This window comes from Molothrus ater, chromosome 1 (assembly GCF_012460135.2).
Source record: "Molothrus ater isolate BHLD 08-10-18 breed brown headed cowbird chromosome 1, BPBGC_Mater_1.1, whole genome shotgun sequence".
Lineage (NCBI taxonomy): Eukaryota > Metazoa > Chordata > Aves > Passeriformes > Icteridae > Molothrus > Molothrus ater.
Window position 1 is genome coordinate 118,233,001 of NC_050478.2, and position 18,272 is coordinate 118,251,272.

Below are 18,272 nucleotides of genomic sequence, written 5' to 3' on the forward strand. Positions count from 1 at the left end.
TAGCAGCCACAAAAATTGAAGTTTCCATTTTGTTACAGTGACTATAAATCAGTATAGTGACAACCTCCTTATAGTGATCCTCCAGGGCTGGTTTGCTTACTTTGCTGTGCAGCAGGAGTAACAGGAGGGGTGGCTGTGAAACAGCCCTGCACTGTTGATTCAGCTGCATGCTGGTTAAACAAACAAACAAACAAACAGTGGTTCTCAGGAGCCAGTGGGGCGTTTATGCCTCAGCACAAGGATAGCAGGAAGGGACTTGTTCAACAGCCTCTCCGTCCCCTGGTACACTGAGGGCCTCTGGCAGCCCAGTTAAATACAAACCTGTAAAATTCAAGATGTCACTTGACCTGTTAAACCAGGCTAAAGCATGAGGATCATCCACACCAGACACTGCTCACCTGAACTGGGGTATCCAGCACCAGAAATGAGCTGTAGCAGTGATGTAAAATTACTGCAAAAGAAATGTCATCTGTGCCAGAAAATCAGTAAGTTGCCATCACATATCTTACACTGTACCTAAATGTGTATCTTTTTCCTTGAAATTGCACACAGTGCCACTGCCCACAGAAAAACACCTCAAGTGCTCAAACTAAGGCCACTCATGGAGGCTGGGCCCCCTTGGCCATGACCTGAGGCTGGTTTGTGCCTGTGTACAGAACAGTCCTGGGGGCAGATCTGTGGCCTGGAACAGCTGGGAGGCCTGGCCCCTTCCCCAGCAGGGCTCTGGGCTCCAGGGGCTCCCAAGGGCTGTGGGACCCTCGCTCCTGTGCCTGCCTTGCCTGGGCTCTCGGCTCTCACATGAAATGCTGAAGCTGCAGGAATGTTTTAAGTTCAGTGTGGATTTGTGGAGGGCACTCCTAGCCAGCATGGAAAAAGCATTTTTCTTATTTCAAGTCCAATAACAGACACTTCCACATGCATGAAGAGGTGGGATTAGAAGCAGTCTTTCTTCTGGTCTGGTAGACAGACCCCTTTCTAGGAAGGGTGGCTTAGAATAAAACTACTCCTCCTATTTTACATTTTGACAAGCTCTTCTGGGTCCTGTCAGAGCAAAGGACAGCAAGTTTACAGAATGTTAAAAATCACAGGCTCTTTATAAATACTATGTTGAAATAGTCCATATACCTATTTGTTATATTATTATTACTAATTTTCATTAAAATTACATATTAACATATTCCTGTAACAAGTAGCAAAACTTAAAATGCAGTTGATGCTCTTTAAACCAAGTTCATGTTTTAGAAATGTGTCACAAAAGGCATCATCAGACTGCTCTTAGTTGTCATTTTGAAAATAGCTGCAAGTTTGGCACATTTCATTCAGAAAGGTCCAAGAGGAATCAGTACTTTCCCACATCTAACCCAGTTAAGTCTGGCTCTGTACTAAGTTTCTCTCAGTTTCTCTGTGCTATGTTACACACAGTTCTTACCTCTGTATTCTCCCAGCTTTAAGCACTCTTTCAAAGGCAACCTGTCAAAAATGGCTGAAAATTACAACCAGAGCTCCTTGTCCCATCTGGTCCTTCTGTGTTGGAGTCAACATCAAGAACTTGCACTGACAGCAAAGGAAGGAAGTTCACGCAGGCTCAAAAGAGTGGTTTCATTAGAAATTTATTTCCTTAAACATGGCCACTTTGAGATTAATGATACTACTTCAGGGAACATGAAAGAATAATAAACAGTTTTAGAAGGGAAACAATCAGGTAAGTCAGGATTTGCTTTTCAAACAGTAAAAGGCCAAGCTCCAAGAGGCAATAAATTTTGGCATATGAGGACTAGTATTTTCAAATCCAAAAGTTGGCTTAGTTTTACAGTGGAAGCTGACTGCAACCTTAGCTACCTTTCCACAACGCTGGACTCAGTCATAACTTAAATGTACAGGAGCATAATGTGAAAAGATTTTGTTTTATTAATTAAAAGTTAACAGCAACAGGCACATATTAAAATGAATATGGCAAAGCCTTTACAAATGGCTTTACGCTGAAGCTCTCTTCCAAAAATGGCTGTTGCAACAAACTGTAAACAGAATTAATAAACAGTCTTTTACAATAATAACAGGGAAATACAAATGAACTAAAAGAAAGCACCAGTTTCTCAAACTAGATTACAGTTGTGCTTACTGTACTTAAAACAATGTAAAACAAATTACAAAAATGGAATGTTTTAAAGTTTAAAATTAGTCCTTTAATTTTGTCCTAAAAAACATTTTCTCCTTTTCCCATCAAAAATCCATCAGTGGGTAATGTTTCAGTAGAGGGAGGAATACGTAAACAATGCACTTTTTTTTATTATTTTTTTTTCAAATCAAAAACAAATTTGGTCACTTAGCTTTGTGCATAGTTTAAGGCATCTGTAGCAATTTGTTACAGTTTCCTCCCCAGTGTGGCTGTTCATGAAATTGTCACATTCTAAAAGAATAAATTAAAAAAAAAAGAAAAAGAAAAAGAAAAAATGTTGCCGTTCAAACCCTTCCCCGAGCCCTCCCGCCCTCCCCCGTCCCAAACGTACTCACACACCCACACATACACACACGCTGCAGCGAAAGGGGCATTTGTACCCTTGTTCTGAAGGACACGCTTCCCATCCCACTTTATTTCAGATTGGCAAATACCCTGAGCTGATTATGGTGTTTAGACATTCCACCTTTTTCTTGCATGTGCAGTTCAAGTGTACAATAGTGAGAACAACATGCGATGTTCCCACTGCAGAATCGCAATGCAGTTCGGACGCTTCCCCCCCACCCCTTCCCTTCCCAGATTCAGAAGTGTTTTTTCGCTGTTAAAAAATTGCATTCCCATACAGCACTGGAGTAAAGCTTGGCTGTGCTCTATGATGAATGCTCAGTTCCCAGTGCACAAACAAAATTATGGCAAATGGGAGGCTTTTCTGGCATCCAAAGAAACAAGAGCTGCAGTCTCAAATTTGATCTTTTTCTTTTAAAAAAGCAAAAAACCCAAGTTAGTGGTTCCTTCACAGCCATGCGCAAAGGTTAAGTCTAGAACCGACAGTTTCAGAGTACATTTGTAAACATCGAGTCTTGCCAGAGGCAGCAGAGGATGGGCACTTCACATTTCCGTATTAAAACAGGGACTGAGTGGAAGGTATGCTTTGAACACATTTATGCAAGTCTTGCTAAATTCCAAGGGAGTGGAACAATCCATGTCAAGTCTTAGATTTGAAGACCGTATTCCAAATATCATGAGAAAACCCAAGCCAGGGGGCACGGCGACGCTTCCGTCCCGTTGCTCCGAGGCTCGGTCGCTGCTGTGCTTTGCATATTCGAGGTTCCGAACGACAACCAACTGAGGCGGGTGCATATTGCTCTATGTTCAGGTCTGGTGGCTTAAAAAAATTCTGGGTTAAATGGTCTGTGTCAAAGGAAAACTTGGAAATAAATAATGCTGGCATCATTTTACCATTCTACCAAAACCTTGGGCTGGCATGTGTCTCCTTGAATCCAACCGTGTGGATACCGAGGGAAGAGGCAGTTTTGTCATGGAGATTGAGGTCAGGACAATCGAGGTTCCTGAGGTAAAATGTCTGAGTCCATTTCCTCAAAAGTGGGGTCAACATCGTCACCGCTGCCCGACTGTTCCCTCTGCACTCCCTTCCAGCTTGCCTTGTTCAGTCCCAGGTGGCCAAGCATTGTCTGAGACAGCCTCGTGTTGGAAAACCGGGCCCATTCCCCAAACAGTGGTTCCACTAAGTAAGTCATAAAACCTTCAGAAACAAGCAAACAGGCAGATTAAATAAAAAAACAATACAGAGAAAAAGTAAAATACTCAAACTACATACTTTAAATAGCATTTAGTAGCAAACAATAAATGTGTTAAACTACTATCCTCCAATGTGCATTTAAATATTCATGTAGATATTTTGGGCATCTTTACAAAAAAATCTCTCGAAATGTAAAAGATTCTACTAATCAGAAGAACATCAATACACTGCATCACAAATTACCCTCTTTCTTTCACAGCAATGACCAAATGAAGACAAATACTGGACAATATGGAGGAGGAGAGAAATCTAAACATCAGCAACTAAGTCAGACAATTTAGGAAACCTAAAGTTCTAAAAGATTTTATAATTAATTGCCCTTCAGTGTGTCTGAATTATACTAAACAGGGGAAAAAAGAATATATTGTTTTCACAATCCTAGGGTGACTAAAAATAATTTAAAATACTACCTTTAGAAACTTTTTAAACAAGGCCACAAATCAATACATTGATGTACTTTGTGTGTATGCACATGTTCATTTATTTGTAATGTCTATTTACATGAAACAAAAAAATCAATGGTAAGATAGCCAAAACTGAATCTTTTAATTAAAAAATATATAATTTCCTAGCATTCTAAATTAAACAGTGCAGCTGATTGAACACATCAGCTTTTGTGTAAATCTAAAGCATTAATTCATTCTGTGCTTGTTGTTAAATTTTTTCTTTTCTTTTACTATGTTTTTAACTGAGTCCCACTTTACCTCCATAATCAACTTTTATTAAAAAAACTATAAAAAGACATTTTACTATTTAAATCCAAGTTAGGTTAGCAAAAACTATTAATATAATGGCTATCCACCATTCTCCATCACATCTCTGCCCACCACCCTCCTTAAAGGCTGTATTTAAAGGGAATGCTGACATTCCAAAAAGCTAAACCCAGCATGCCCAGTTGTCACAAGCTCACTGCAAAAGGCACCCAAGACTATATGGCAAGGGCAAGGGACCCTCCTCTTCCCAAAACACCCTTCAGATGAGGAAAGTTCTGGGCAGCAGTGTGGAGAAGTCAGACAGCTGCCTCCCACACTGAACCTGCTCTGTGAGGAAACAGAGGGGCTCCAGGATTGTCAGGGCAGCGCCATTCATAAACAATCCAAGAGAGGTTATGTAGCAAATAAAAATAAAATTGCTGTTTATAATGAAGTGCTGCCATACACAGAGTATGTTCAGCTTCTAGGAAATGTATCCAAAAGGTGCTTTTTTTCAAATTGCATGCTGAAAGAAATCTACTAATATGAACTGAATTGCAGTTACCAATCTGGATGTTGGCAATAGTTTCTGTCTGTCGGTCACAAAGTGGACTCACACCCAAGTGATATTTTTTTTCAATATCACCTAAAGAAACAAAAGCATAATGCAACAATTAAATCATCAAGCCCCAACCAAATCAAACACTAACAACAGTGAACTGTGAGCACTGGCTAACAAGGATACTACCCTACAGCTGGTGGAATGCATTTAGTTCTCTTCCCAACTCCCAAAAAACCAAGCAGATCTGTCAGACTAACAATACTTACAACTACTGTATTTAAATACTTGGTATTTTTCATCAAACAGTAATTACAGAAACCCCATAGAACCACAAGTTTCCTGAAAGATTACCATCCTCTTTCTTGCAAAACCTACACTGTCATAGAAACGACAAATTAATCCCCCCCCAGCAATATGGAAGAGGATAGCTTAGCTTTCAGAAATTTCTTGCTAAAGGCAATTTGTGTTTCTGCTTCCCCATCACCTTTATCTAAGATTACGTCTCACATGATTAGCACCGAATAAAGCAGTCTGTCCCCATTTACCATATTCACGTGCAAATTAGCAGGTCTCAAGTCCACCAAACTACCCTTAATTTTATTATAAAATAATTTAATAACAATGGAGCAAATTCACTCCATTTGCAAATGAAAGGCTTTATTAACTCCTTACAGAAGTAGTCTAAACTGCACAGTAACTAAAAATCTCCCTGGCTCTTACCTGATTACCAACAGGCCTCACAGCTGAAGCTTAAATATTGAAGACACATGATGAACGTATTCCATAATTTGCTGAAACCACTAGGGCAATTTTAAAGTGGCCATAATTATTAATCTGCAGCACCTTTCAGCTGAAGGATGTATTTTATCAGCCATGCTAGGTTCAGATTCTAAGCAGATTCTCTGCTGAGTTTTAGTAACTCTGACCTTTTGCAGGAGACACAACCCATGGAAGTAAAAAACTCCTATACTGTACATCTCTGTTAGTGCAAAATATAAATGGACTAGGGCTCATGGACACTCTCTCCACACTGAATACATGATATACTAACAGATACTTCTACTCTTACTTGCCTTGATGGAAGAACTCCTCCGTTACTTTCTCACTCCACTGCTTGCTCAGCTCCCATGTCCGACAGGGGTTACAAATATCTGCACACTTCAAAGCCATCTAACAAGTTAACACACAGTGTTAGATCATCTTTTCTTCAACTCAAGTGCCTGTAATTACTTAACTCTTGAGAGCAGATTATTTTAGGTTTTGTGAATAACAAACCTACCTACCACTTCTGCTCCAAAGTTATGTTCTGTAATATTTAAAAAACACTCAGGGAATTGTGAGATCTCATGATCATCCCTGAGTAATATGGAAATTCAGTCAACTCAAAGTATTTCAGGACCACTATATTTAGTATACTCACTGGTACAGGAACCAAAAATAACTACAGAAAAAGAAGCATCAAAGTAAGCAAGCCGTGGTTTCCATTTCTGGCTCTCATGCATGTATTTTTAGGAATAGTTTGCACAAGACAGAACTTCTCATCTGTTTGTCCACTTTCTCTTATAGCCCACAATATGAACCTAGTAAGAAAATGCCGACAAACCTAAGAAGATTCTCAAGGCTTTTGTTTTTAATGTTTGCTAAAGCTCACTAGCACAACTGCAAATTGATTCACAACAGCAGTGTTTTCCTTCTCCAAAATATGTTCTGATAAAGCATTTCACAGTTCTGAGGCTGCAATGGAGTTGTTAGAAGAGCTAAACCTTGTCTTGGAAACACCTTGATTCAGCAGCTCCAAGTTATCAGACGTACCAACACACACCAGCACTTGGGAGAAGTGCTGGCTGTGGGAACTAAAGTGAACAACCTCTTTGTAATGGAACAGAAAGACTAAAAGACACTTCTGCTCCGTTTTGAAAGAGGAGAAGGCCTGGCAGAAGCAGTATTTAGTATCTTAAAGCAAATTAGTTTTTCCACTAAAATGCTGTTTTCAAAAATACGAGCAGGAAGTTTACCTGTAAGATGAAGTGACGATGGTTTGCGTTCTCCAAACATAGATCTCCTCTATCCAAATGGGATCGGAACATGGACAGGTACTCGTTTTGTTGGCTGATGTCTGTGGCAAGAATGAGATCACCTATCTGGCTCTCCATCAGCTGCCTGAAATAACAAACATTCAAAAGCATATCATTTAAGAACAACAGTCATCACTAGATCTACTTGGCATTTTATCATATTTATTATTATAGAAATACAAGCTTTATAATAAGCCTTTTCACTGAATTGTTTGTTTTCTTTTCCTGAAAAATTCCTGCAACATTCACAGAAATATCAGAATATTTCATTGGCAGCTTTCAGAAAGACTAAAACAGTTTTTAGCTTTTTTCCTCCCCCTCCTTTTTTTTTTTTCCCTTAAAAATGCACGAACTGATTGTCTCAAGATTATTTCTTGTCAAGAGTAGGTGAAGATGGTCTATTTTAAACTACAGTTGTGGTGGCAGAACGAGAAAAGACTGCCAAGTTTAGTCTGAACAGGTGCTTGACTACATGAATACACTCCTTCAATGTGCTTGCAATACATGTTATTTTCTGAGTATCACGTTGCACCATGAACTGCTCTACTCTACCAGCACAGTATCCAGGAATTCTTAAAATAGATCTCTATATTTTGTACTCAAAACTGCTGTGCAATAACTTATCTTGTTTTGCAGGGCTGTCTTAGCTGACAGATTGCTTCTATCTGAAACTAATCTATACTATGTGGTATAAACATACCTGTTTTCTAATGACATATGTGCAAATAAACCAGATTCTCTCAGCAACCCCACTGCCGATCTCCAGTGATGGTTCTCTAATACTGAGGTATTCTGTGAATTAAAAGGGAATAACGCATATCAGTAAATGCCCTTTTCTTAGGCTGAAGAGCTATATAAAATTTGGCTGTGTTTTGGGGTTTGTGTTTTATTTTCTTCTCTTCTTTTTTGTTTTTCCCAGAGGTTAAAACCCACAAATCCTGAATACTTACTTAATTTGCACAATTTTTTATCCCAGTGCCATGGAAACACTGTCTGCATTCCATCCTTCCACTAGCTAAACACATCACAATTTATACTCCTTTTCTACACTCCTCTCCAAACCTGTTTTTAACAAAACAACTGATTTTATCCTTACCTTATATAAAGTCGCTAAATAATGATTTGTTTTAATTAGGAAAGGTTGGTTAACGCCTGGGTGATCCAAATCATGTGTGGCAGCTGCTATTAAACTAAGCAGGACATCCCATGGAGTTAAAGACTCAGAAAGCTGCAAGACAAACCCAAGAAATGTTAGTAATGCAATAAGGCCTTAGAAAAAGTGCATGAATGTTTTCAGTAATTAACAGCCAATAGAAATTTGGAGAAAATCTTGAAGATGTAAAACTAACATTCTACTGACTTTTCACAGTATTTCCCCCCACAAAAGCTACAAAATTTCAACAATGGTTTAAGCATTATTCTTTCTGAATGGCAAAGTCCACTCATAAAAAATGCCAGCACACAAAATCCTTTGTGTCTGGTAATGAAGCTCAATTCCTAACCAGACCCCATAAAAGCAGCAAATTCTTAAAATTAGCTCTCCCTCTCATTCACCAAGTCCATTTGTGTCTATTCTGCTTTAAATTCATACTAAATTTTAAAAAGCATGAAAACCTTTCCTCCTAAGAGGAAGAAACTAATGCTCTGGAAGACTTGGAACTATTTAGAATGTATTTCTACTCTTATGCAAAATTGTATTTCAAGGTCTACCAGGACCAGAACTAAAGGAGGAAAATCTGCCACAAATAAATATTTTCAAAGAGCATGTCAATTAACTCAGCATGCATCTACATGGACTTACTGTCACTGTTCATAGGTGTTCCTTCTTGTGGTAGAGAGGTTTGAAAGTTTAAACTCAGTAACAAAGTCTAGTTTGCACTAAAACAGAGAGGACAGTTCTGCCCATATAAAGGTGAACTGCAGCAGACACCCTGCAAGGACAGAAGTTTATGTTCCCCGTTGCTTTTGCCATCTATCACACCTCACATGTTTATTATGTACTTTAATGCAACAGAGCTGTAGTTCAGTACACTGAACTGTAGCTGCACATGTTACTAAAAATACCAAGCCTATTCTTGTATCTGAAGCTTTACAAAACTTCCATCACGAGTATTAAATAAAAAATGCTCAGAGCTTCCAAACTGAATGCCATAAAAAAGCTCATCATGTACCAGCTCTAATCAGGCTCACTGCACCAATTGGTCTGAGAACAGCACTGAGAAACTGAGTGGGAGGAGTGGGCAAAGAGCCTCTGAAAAAGGTTTTCTGGAGCCAAAATTTACTTGTTTTTACCTCAGAAGCAGAATAAGGAGCTATTCAAGGGAATACCAGATTGGTGATAATCTACAACAAGGTAGATAACTTTTCATCTAGCTACAGAGCACTACAGCTTTCAATTTAATACAGAAGGACAGGACTTTGCCCTGAAACTGTTCAAGACACCACTTGAAGCAGCCTGATAGCAATCTAAGTAGTAGAGGAACAACCACTAAATTAGTTTAGCTCCTTAAAGTCTGCCTCTCTACCCTTTCTCAAAAAGAAAGCCAAAGAGAACTCCTAATGTATTGCTATAAACTGCATCTTGTAGAAGTAAACTGTTCAATAACAGCAAAGATGAGCAAAGCAAGGGTAATGATAATTTATGGAAGAAGAAAACCACCCCAGATGACAAGCACACAGGTTTATTGTTGCCAGCTCTGACTCAGGCTCCAATTCTATATAAATGTCCTGGGGCACAGCACTATATTAAATAGCTGCAACTTTAATTCCTTGCTCTAGTTCAGCAGGAAGTCACACAAAAGACAATGTCAGCTCAGAAGGGGGGACAAAAGAAAAGCACACTAACTGTGAATCCACAGCCTCAGCAACAGGGAAGGCAAGGGAGAGTTCAAAAGTGTTTCTTGTTAGGTTCTTAGGTTTCTTTACTTTTGATAAAACCTGCATGTGCATATACACATAGACACATGCATGTAGGTTTATGTAAGATCAATGACCTTACTGCTCTCTACAACTGCCTGAAAAGAGGCTGTAGCCAGGGAGGCTTGGCTGCTTCTCCCAGGTAACCAGTGACAGCATAGAGAACACAGTCTAAAGTTGTGCCAGGGGAGGTTTAGGCTGGACATTAGGAACAATTTCTTCACTGAAAGGGTGATTAGAGATTGGTATGGGCTGTCCACAGTGCTGGAGTCACCATCCCTGGAGGTGTTTAAATCAAGGTGTTTAGGTGGATGTGGCACTCAGTGCCATGGTCTAGTAGACAAGGTGATGTTTGGTCACAGGTTGGACTCCATCTCAGAAGTCTTTTCCAACCTAAATGATTCTGTGATATGTGCACACAATCCATTCATATGCATATACACACAAACACATATTTCTTTGTGTATGAGTGATGTAAAAGTGAGAATGCTCCTTACCTTGGGCTCTTTTAAGTAACAGTGCATGGCCTGAGTCACATCAGCAGCATGAACTGCATTATGATAAGGATTTTGACTGTGATAATCTTCTTGAACCATAACTGCAGGAAAAAACCAAATATCCAAATTTAAATAAAATTGCAATTTTTTCAAGGACCATTTTATATGCCCCTATTAGGCACAGAAATATGCAGTATCACAAGTTACATACAATAAAAGCATCAGAGTCAATAAATCAACAGCTGAACCATGATGCAGCTGTAAGATTTTTATGCAAAGAAACAATGTTTGCTAAAGGAAATCAACTTCGTGTAAAGTCACCTCAGAGCAAAAATTAAACAACTTGAAATCAATATATAATCTGAGATACTCTGACTTTGAGAACTTCCCAGGGAAGGCTGTCTTTGACAATCTGTCTGAATGGTGAGTCAATACTGAATACAAAATGAAAATTATCATTTGAATCTGAAAAACTCATCATATGAAGTGTTTTTCTTTCCCATTCAGGAAAGTGGTCATGGAAAACCACTTCTATATGTATTCTAGGCATTTTCTCATATTTGCTACTCAAGCAAATGTAAGCCCATATACAATTTAGAAAATAATCTCATTTAGATGCTGGTCTGACTAGCTACACCTAGATTCAATATTCCCTATTTAACTTCTTCTTTGCTTTCCTCCTCTTTCCTCCATCTTCCTGACTGTCCTGGAACATTACAGGCAGAATTTTTTGAAGGGCATCAACATTAGCTCAAGTACAGGGAATGAAAAAACTATAATGTTAAAAAGGATTGAAGGGAAGGAGCACAGCAATCAAACTATATTCTAAAGTCTTGCCTACTATCTCTAAAGTCTTGAGGTTTACTTGGAAGAACTACACATTAGTTCTTCCAAGCAAACCTCAAAAGAACATTTTCCTGTCTGACTACAGTCTGTCAGTCCCACCAAACAAGCATGCCCACAAGCTTCTTTTCCACTCAATTTACAAGGCCAGAGGATCCATGTAAGTGTGAATGTAATGTTACAGCATTACTGACATGGTGTTTGTGAAATCTGAGGTTCATGAAAAGTCAAAATACTGTCACCACCATGTCATCTCAATAGTACTCAATGGATAGGTGACAGCTCATATGAAAAATAATGAAAATCAATATAAATGGCTTTAGGCTTTATTAACCTGCAGTAGAACTCTCTCCCACCTATTCCTCACATCAAGTGCATGAATGCATATATCCCTGGCTTTCCTTTTTAATTTTATTATGGCTTCATAGGCTGATCCAGCTACCTGAACTTTACAATTTTCCTAACTTACTTATTTTATTAAAGCAGATCTAGGTCAACACTTTGATCACAGTTTGCCAGAATCAGAGTAGCACAACCACCCTGTTTTCAGGAATGCAGTACTTTGCATTTTTTCTCCCCTGGTTTAGGTCTGGAATAAGAACCTGTAAAGACACAGTAAGAAGATGCAGATCTCCAAGCAGATCATGGAAATCACTGAAAGACTCTGTGTGTGTGTGTGTGTGTGTATGTATATATACACATACACAAAAAAAAAAAAAAAGAGTTAAGATCCTATAGAGGACTAAAATCAAGATTTCTCTGTTTAAAAAGATTCCAATAGATTCTCATATAATGTGAATTTTGTGTAGCACTGGAGCATTTGAGCTGTCCTAGTCTTCCAGAACTAAGTTGTGAAAACAAAAACATTAAAAGACTTCCAAATGTGATTGCTCCCGTTAAGTGACAAACTTTGTAACCACAGAATTGCTTTTCTCTGAAACTGTGAAAAACTGCTGAAAGGGACCAGAAACTTGTTTCTCCTGGTCAGTTAAAAAAATCATCCCAGTTCACAAAATTAAAGATACTGTCACAGAAGAACCAAAGGAAGGAGGTCTCATACCAGCACCTGTCTATGTGTTGGGATGCAGACAGCTCTGTCAAGTGAATGTAGCACTTGGTTTGAATATTCTACATTGCATTTACAATTATTTTCAAAGAAGCATTCCAGTGACACAGGCCCAGACGTTAAATTAAAATTGTCCTGTACTCTGTCCAGGGAGAAACTATGTCCACAGTGCAATGCTTACTTGTAGGAGAATTTGAGCAAGCAGGGGTAACACCAAACTGGCACCAAAACATATTTCTGACATATTCCATACAGTTAGGAAACTGTATCATTGGAAAAAGTAAAGATCAATATAGAACTAAAAATCAGAACAAAGAAAGGAGCTGTCTAGCCTTTCCCAATACAAATGTCACACAATGACACATATATTCCTGATTGTTTAATAGATACTAAATAGATTTAATAAATAGAATACAGCATCAGCTATGAAACTATTAAACTTCTTAATACTTATTTGGATTTAACACAGAAAATCGTATACTCATAAAAACTTTGAGAGATCGTCTCAATTAATATAATTTAAATCACTGCACAATGTAGATTGCATCAGTACCCTTCAAACCTTATTGCTAAACTACAACCAGGACTTCAGTTAAGGTATAAAAATGCAGATAAACAGCAATATTCATCAAAATAAAAAGCCGTATTTACCCAAAAATCTACGAAGTTTCATCGTATCTAATTGGAAGTGTTCAATTAGTCCATGTAGATTAAACAGATGAAAGGTTAAGCTGACTAGACTGTTTCCTAAAAATAAGATGAAAATACTAATTCATTGGAAGCCATGAAATCAGTGACTCTTCCACAAGAAATGTATTCTGTCAAACAAATTGGTCACAAAAATTATACAAGCAAACTTCTCTACACCAAGTCATGATATTCTACATCAATTCATAAATATTAAATCTTACTACATGACAAGTTTCCATTAGCTGTCTCTAGTAACCAGTGGTTTTGCTTAATTCTAATGCATTCACCAACTGTCCAATGGCAACTGATAGGAAGAAAATGTTACTGAACATTAAAAAACCTGTTTCAATATGCAAATCTATTATAATTATATTCCATTTTATAATTATATTTATGCAACATATCACAAACACATATACAAAATACAAATGTAATCAGGCAAAGAGAAAAGCTAGGCAACACTACTGATTAGAGGACATTGCAAATATGCTCTCTCTCATTTTCATCATGTATTTTGCTGGACTTCTTATTTTACCTGGAACTCTACAAAAAATGTATATTCTTACAAGCTTATAATATATGTTGTCTACTCATAGCTTTATTACAATGTTTTGCAGTGGTAAAATAAGTAAAACCATAAAGAGACACAGACCACAATGTTTATATGTTTATTTTTTAATAGCTTGTCTATTATTTGCTCTGCAAACAATGTTATGGCTGAGAACCTTCATTTAGCACTACAAAAACTAGCACAGACAGAAACTGAGGTACAAGGACACAACAATTTCTTCTAAATAAAGTTTATTACTAGACTAGAATTAATGTATTCTCATGCCACATCTTCACAATGATAATACGCAATTCTTGGAACAACATTTACTGGGGAAATTCCTCCACAGAGGTTCATCCAGGGCAGCTCATCCAGCAGTTTTATATAAAGCATTCTGCCCTTACAAACTTTCAAGAACAAGCCTGCCTCATCAAAATTATTTAATTAGGATGCAAAATGGATGGTGATATTGTAAGGCTTCCACAATAGAAGCTCTTCTGGTAGTACTTTAAATGTATTTGAAAAAAGCACATCTAAAAGGTAGAGAGGGCTCTTATGAGACGGATGACTTCAGACTTCTCTCATTTGATAAACTAATCTAAAGAAGCTATGCTTACATGTTAACTTGTACACATAGCTTTTTTTTATTCAGTTATATAAAGTTTATCATTATCTATATAAGCATTCCATTTTAACAAGTCCTGGCTATTTTCATTTTTTTCTATCCAACTTCTGTATTAAATATAACTGTGAGGTTACTACTTTTACACTTGATTAAGCCAAGGACCCCTTCAATGAAACAGAGGAGAAAAAGATCTTTTGGTGCCACATTCTCCTTTTTGAACTTAATTTCTTGTTCTGGCAACTTTAATTGCAACTTTGCTACCTACTCCACATGACTGCTGCAAAATCTGCAAGAGCTGCCCTCCATTCTCTTCCCACACTGGCACAAATGTCACTGTGATATTGGACTTGCTCATCTCCTCCTTCCATTCTGCTCAAAACCCAGCTGCCATTGCTGAGATTATAACGCAAAACTTCACCCTGCCCAGTGCAGCAGCCCTCCCTCCTCCTTCCCAGCACATTTACACATCTCTTTTCTGCCTAAAAATGAACAATACTTGGGTTTTGGTTTTTTTAACCAACTATTCCTGTAGTTCCTACTGCTATTTGTAATGGGCACACAAAAGTCACCAAAATGGTCTCTTCCTTTTTCTATGTTGTGCAAGCGATGTGTACAGCAGCCTCCCTCTGCTCAACTCCCAATTCTCCAGGTATTCTATGTCATAATTATAATGGATTAACACCAACATGCCTCTTACAGCAATCTAAAGTAATAGAACTATTCTATCTAACACTACATTTATCAGAAAAATACTTGATCAATATAAATGACCTTTTGGACAGAACCATAAAAATTACTGGCACCTCATAATCGAAAAAAGAAGTCAAAGATCATAAAATTTGTCAATTTGTATTCAAATTACTGCTTTAAATTACTAAGAGAGAACAGCAACCTATAAAGTACATAAATGGCCTCTTCTAAAAACCAATTATTAGTATCAGTATTGACAGTATCATTATTTTAGTGGAGTGACCAGGCAAACTAGGACTCAGATTAAAAACTATTAAATCGGTAAGTAGTACCTGATGAAATTTGCACTTTTTTAGCAAACAAACAATCACAAACAACACTGCAACATAAGTGTCATAGTTAAGTTATGCAAGAAGACAAAGCACAAATGAAATACCAAAAGTAAACTCACCATTTGTCAGTCTATCAAAAAGAAAAATATCAAAATTCCAATTTCCAACCTTCTCCAGCATACACTGAAAAGAAACACAAAAGCTGTCATTTTTTAATCAGTATATGTCTATCTTCCTGTAGCTCGGAGGAGTATTTAAGATTTCAGAGACAGATCAAGTCTTTAGAATTTCTACATAAAAAATAGTAGTAAAAGAATAATTAAATTTGTCCGATAACTGAACAACACCACAGATTTACAAATAAAAAGACTGGAGGGAAATAACCAAACAATAAGTGCCTTGGCAGAACTGGTTGGAGATCCTCCTTTCAACTTTCTGTCAATTTCTCAAAAGACAATTAAAAACAATTAGGCTCAAATCAGAAATAGTATGGCAGAATGACTCTGCATTCAGACTAGTAAATTAATCTCTGTGTAGTTTTTACCTTTTCCTTTTTTCCCCTGCTTACAGAACAGTATCTTTGTCATTCACTAGATATTTGAGCCACTGTATAAGCATTTTAATTTAAGAACCTGGCTTTTGACTTTTCACCCCACTCAACTAGCACACCTTTATCACATCTGTTCCACATAAACTGCTCTTCCCACAACAGGAATGACCAAGAACAGCAAACAGTGCAAGAGGCCTCACCAGAGATGAGCAGTCCCAATCTTTGCCTCCCTTACCAGTATGAGAAATACCTGTCCAGCACATTTTACAACAGAGTCCTGCCTTCTCCTATTCTCATTAATTTGGTAGAGCTGTTTTGTGACCTAATTATTGGTTCTAGCTTTTCTCTACCAGCTGCTAAAACTCTGCTATCAGAAGAAACAAAAGCATTAACAGTATCTTTTTATTATTAAATTGCATGTACATTTTTAAGATCCATTCTCCGGGTTCTCCAATATTTTTGTACACCACAGCCTGATAATATTCAGCATGGACACAGCCATTGTATTGTAAGTATATTGGTATATTGTTTTTCTGTGTCAGATGACAAAAAAGCACTGCATGCAGTGACACAGCCTTTGAGATATTGAATAACCTGAATAACCTTTGCCTGTTCAATCCCCTTCAGCACTTTCCATCCTCTGTGGCAAATACAGCAGCCTTTCATCCAGGTAGCTGCTCCCTTAGCACCAACTCTCTTCCCAGTATCTGCTTTCCCTGCTTTAGTGCTGAACAAGTGTATTTCAGCTATCACATTTCTTCTCTAGAAGTGCCTACCAAAGAAAAAGTCAGTTTGACATAAGCATGTCCTGAGAAATCCATTTACTGCACTTTATTGAATTCAGGCAGTCACTCTTCCAGTTGTTCACTAGTGAGGTTGGACTAAAAATCAAAGGGAACAGTTGTCTAAATTGCTCCATTACATTTCTTAAGTACAGATACATTTTCCTCTCTTCATTTTTTCTTCAATTATTCAAGGGCATCCTTAATTCACCAGTTATTAAAAAAACCCAAAAAACCAACAAAACAAAACAACAACAAAAACACTAGCAACATAAAAATCATCCAAGTAAACTTGTGGGCAGTAGAGGAGTTTGCTACTGACCATGAAATTTTGTCTCAATTTCATTACAATATATACATATACATACATACATACATATATATATATATATATATATATATATATATATATATATATATATAAAAACACATAAGAATACATACACAAAAAATATGCTTAAAATTGGTGTTTGGTTGCCCTTTTAATATGTGATATAGTTATATATACCCGCAAGCATTTAGAAAAACACACTTTAAAAAAATAAAAAAATCAAGCAACCAACCTTTGCTTGTCCATTATAATCATCATCTAAAATGTTTGAAGAATTTGGAACAGTGATACCACGGAAAAAACGGGAAGATCTCAGGTATCGCTGGAAACTAAGCAACCTTCTCACATTTCTTGCAGACACAGAGACCTCGATTTCAGAATTTGCTACAAAAAACAAGAAAATAAACACTCTCTCTAAAAAACCTTTATCAAAAAGACAAGTGCTCAGGGAAGTTTGGTATAAAGATAATGCCCTTTTTTGAGTATCAAACATTTCAGCACAAATACAGATATTTTTATTAATACTAAATACAGAGCCACAGATTTGAAAAAAATATGTTCTGTGTAAGCATCCTGTGAAGAAAAACAAATACTTAAATCATAGCTGCAACTCATCTTTTTAAGGAACTCTGTTATTGAAAGGACAAAAATATTACTGATATTGTTTAAAAACACACACAGTACTGCAAACAAATTATTTTTGGAAAATTGGTGTCATGGATACACATCCAATCCATGTCCCTAACAAATCACCTAAGATGACATATACACCAGCAATAAAGTATCAGAAACTGAGTGGTGATACAGGAGATACAAGTAGGCTTTGAGCAAGTACAAATTACTTTTACACAGTTTAGAGCTCAGAAAAATCTCTTAACTCTACTATGCTGAAGTTTTAAACACACTCAAGTAATTTTGGTGCTTTTGCAAATAACTACACTCTTCTGCCAAACAATTATGACATTTATGTTCACAGCATATCTAATTCTGTTTCCCAGTATGGTGAAAACACAACAGAAAATTATTTCAGCCTCTTTCCAAAGATTAATCCAAATATTTTGCTTTACTTGTATTAGGCAAACTGATTTACACAAAGGACCAATACTAGTTTATGTCCAGTTCCATTTGATATACCTGAAGTGTTTAAGAAACCCCAGCATCAAACTACACAGAGCTACAGCTCCTTTGTAGCGAGCCAGATATTCTCATTTTGAATTACATTAGGCCAAACTCAGCCTTGACTTTCTTTTCAACAGTGCCCCCCCAATTGCAGTTTTATATAACCAACAGAAAGC

The 18,272-nt window shown here is 37.3% G+C and overlaps 1 protein-coding gene across 3 annotated transcripts in view; it reads right to left on the minus strand.

Moving 5' to 3' along the window:
• Positions 1–1,593: 1,593 nt before the first annotated feature.
• Positions 1,594–18,272, minus strand: part of PDE7A (phosphodiesterase 7A) — a 75,463-nt gene continuing 58,784 nt past the window's right edge. For all 3 annotated transcript variants that reach the window (XM_036397678.2, XM_036397686.2, XM_054517240.1), the window contains 10 exons: positions 17,210–17,361; positions 15,434–15,497; positions 13,079–13,174; positions 10,519–10,619; positions 8,202–8,333; positions 7,806–7,897; positions 7,046–7,190; positions 6,104–6,200; positions 5,034–5,114; positions 1,594–3,719 (listed from right to left, as the gene is read on the minus strand). In XM_036397678.2, the coding sequence (XP_036253571.1) occupies positions 3,508–3,719; positions 5,034–5,114; positions 6,104–6,200; positions 7,046–7,190; positions 7,806–7,897; positions 8,202–8,333; positions 10,519–10,619; positions 13,079–13,174; positions 15,434–15,497; positions 17,210–17,361 (1,172 nt within the window). In that variant the 3' untranslated portion in view covers positions 1,594–3,507. The remainder of the gene's footprint in view (positions 3,720–5,033; positions 5,115–6,103; positions 6,201–7,045; positions 7,191–7,805; positions 7,898–8,201; positions 8,334–10,518; positions 10,620–13,078; positions 13,175–15,433; positions 15,498–17,209; positions 17,362–18,272) is intronic.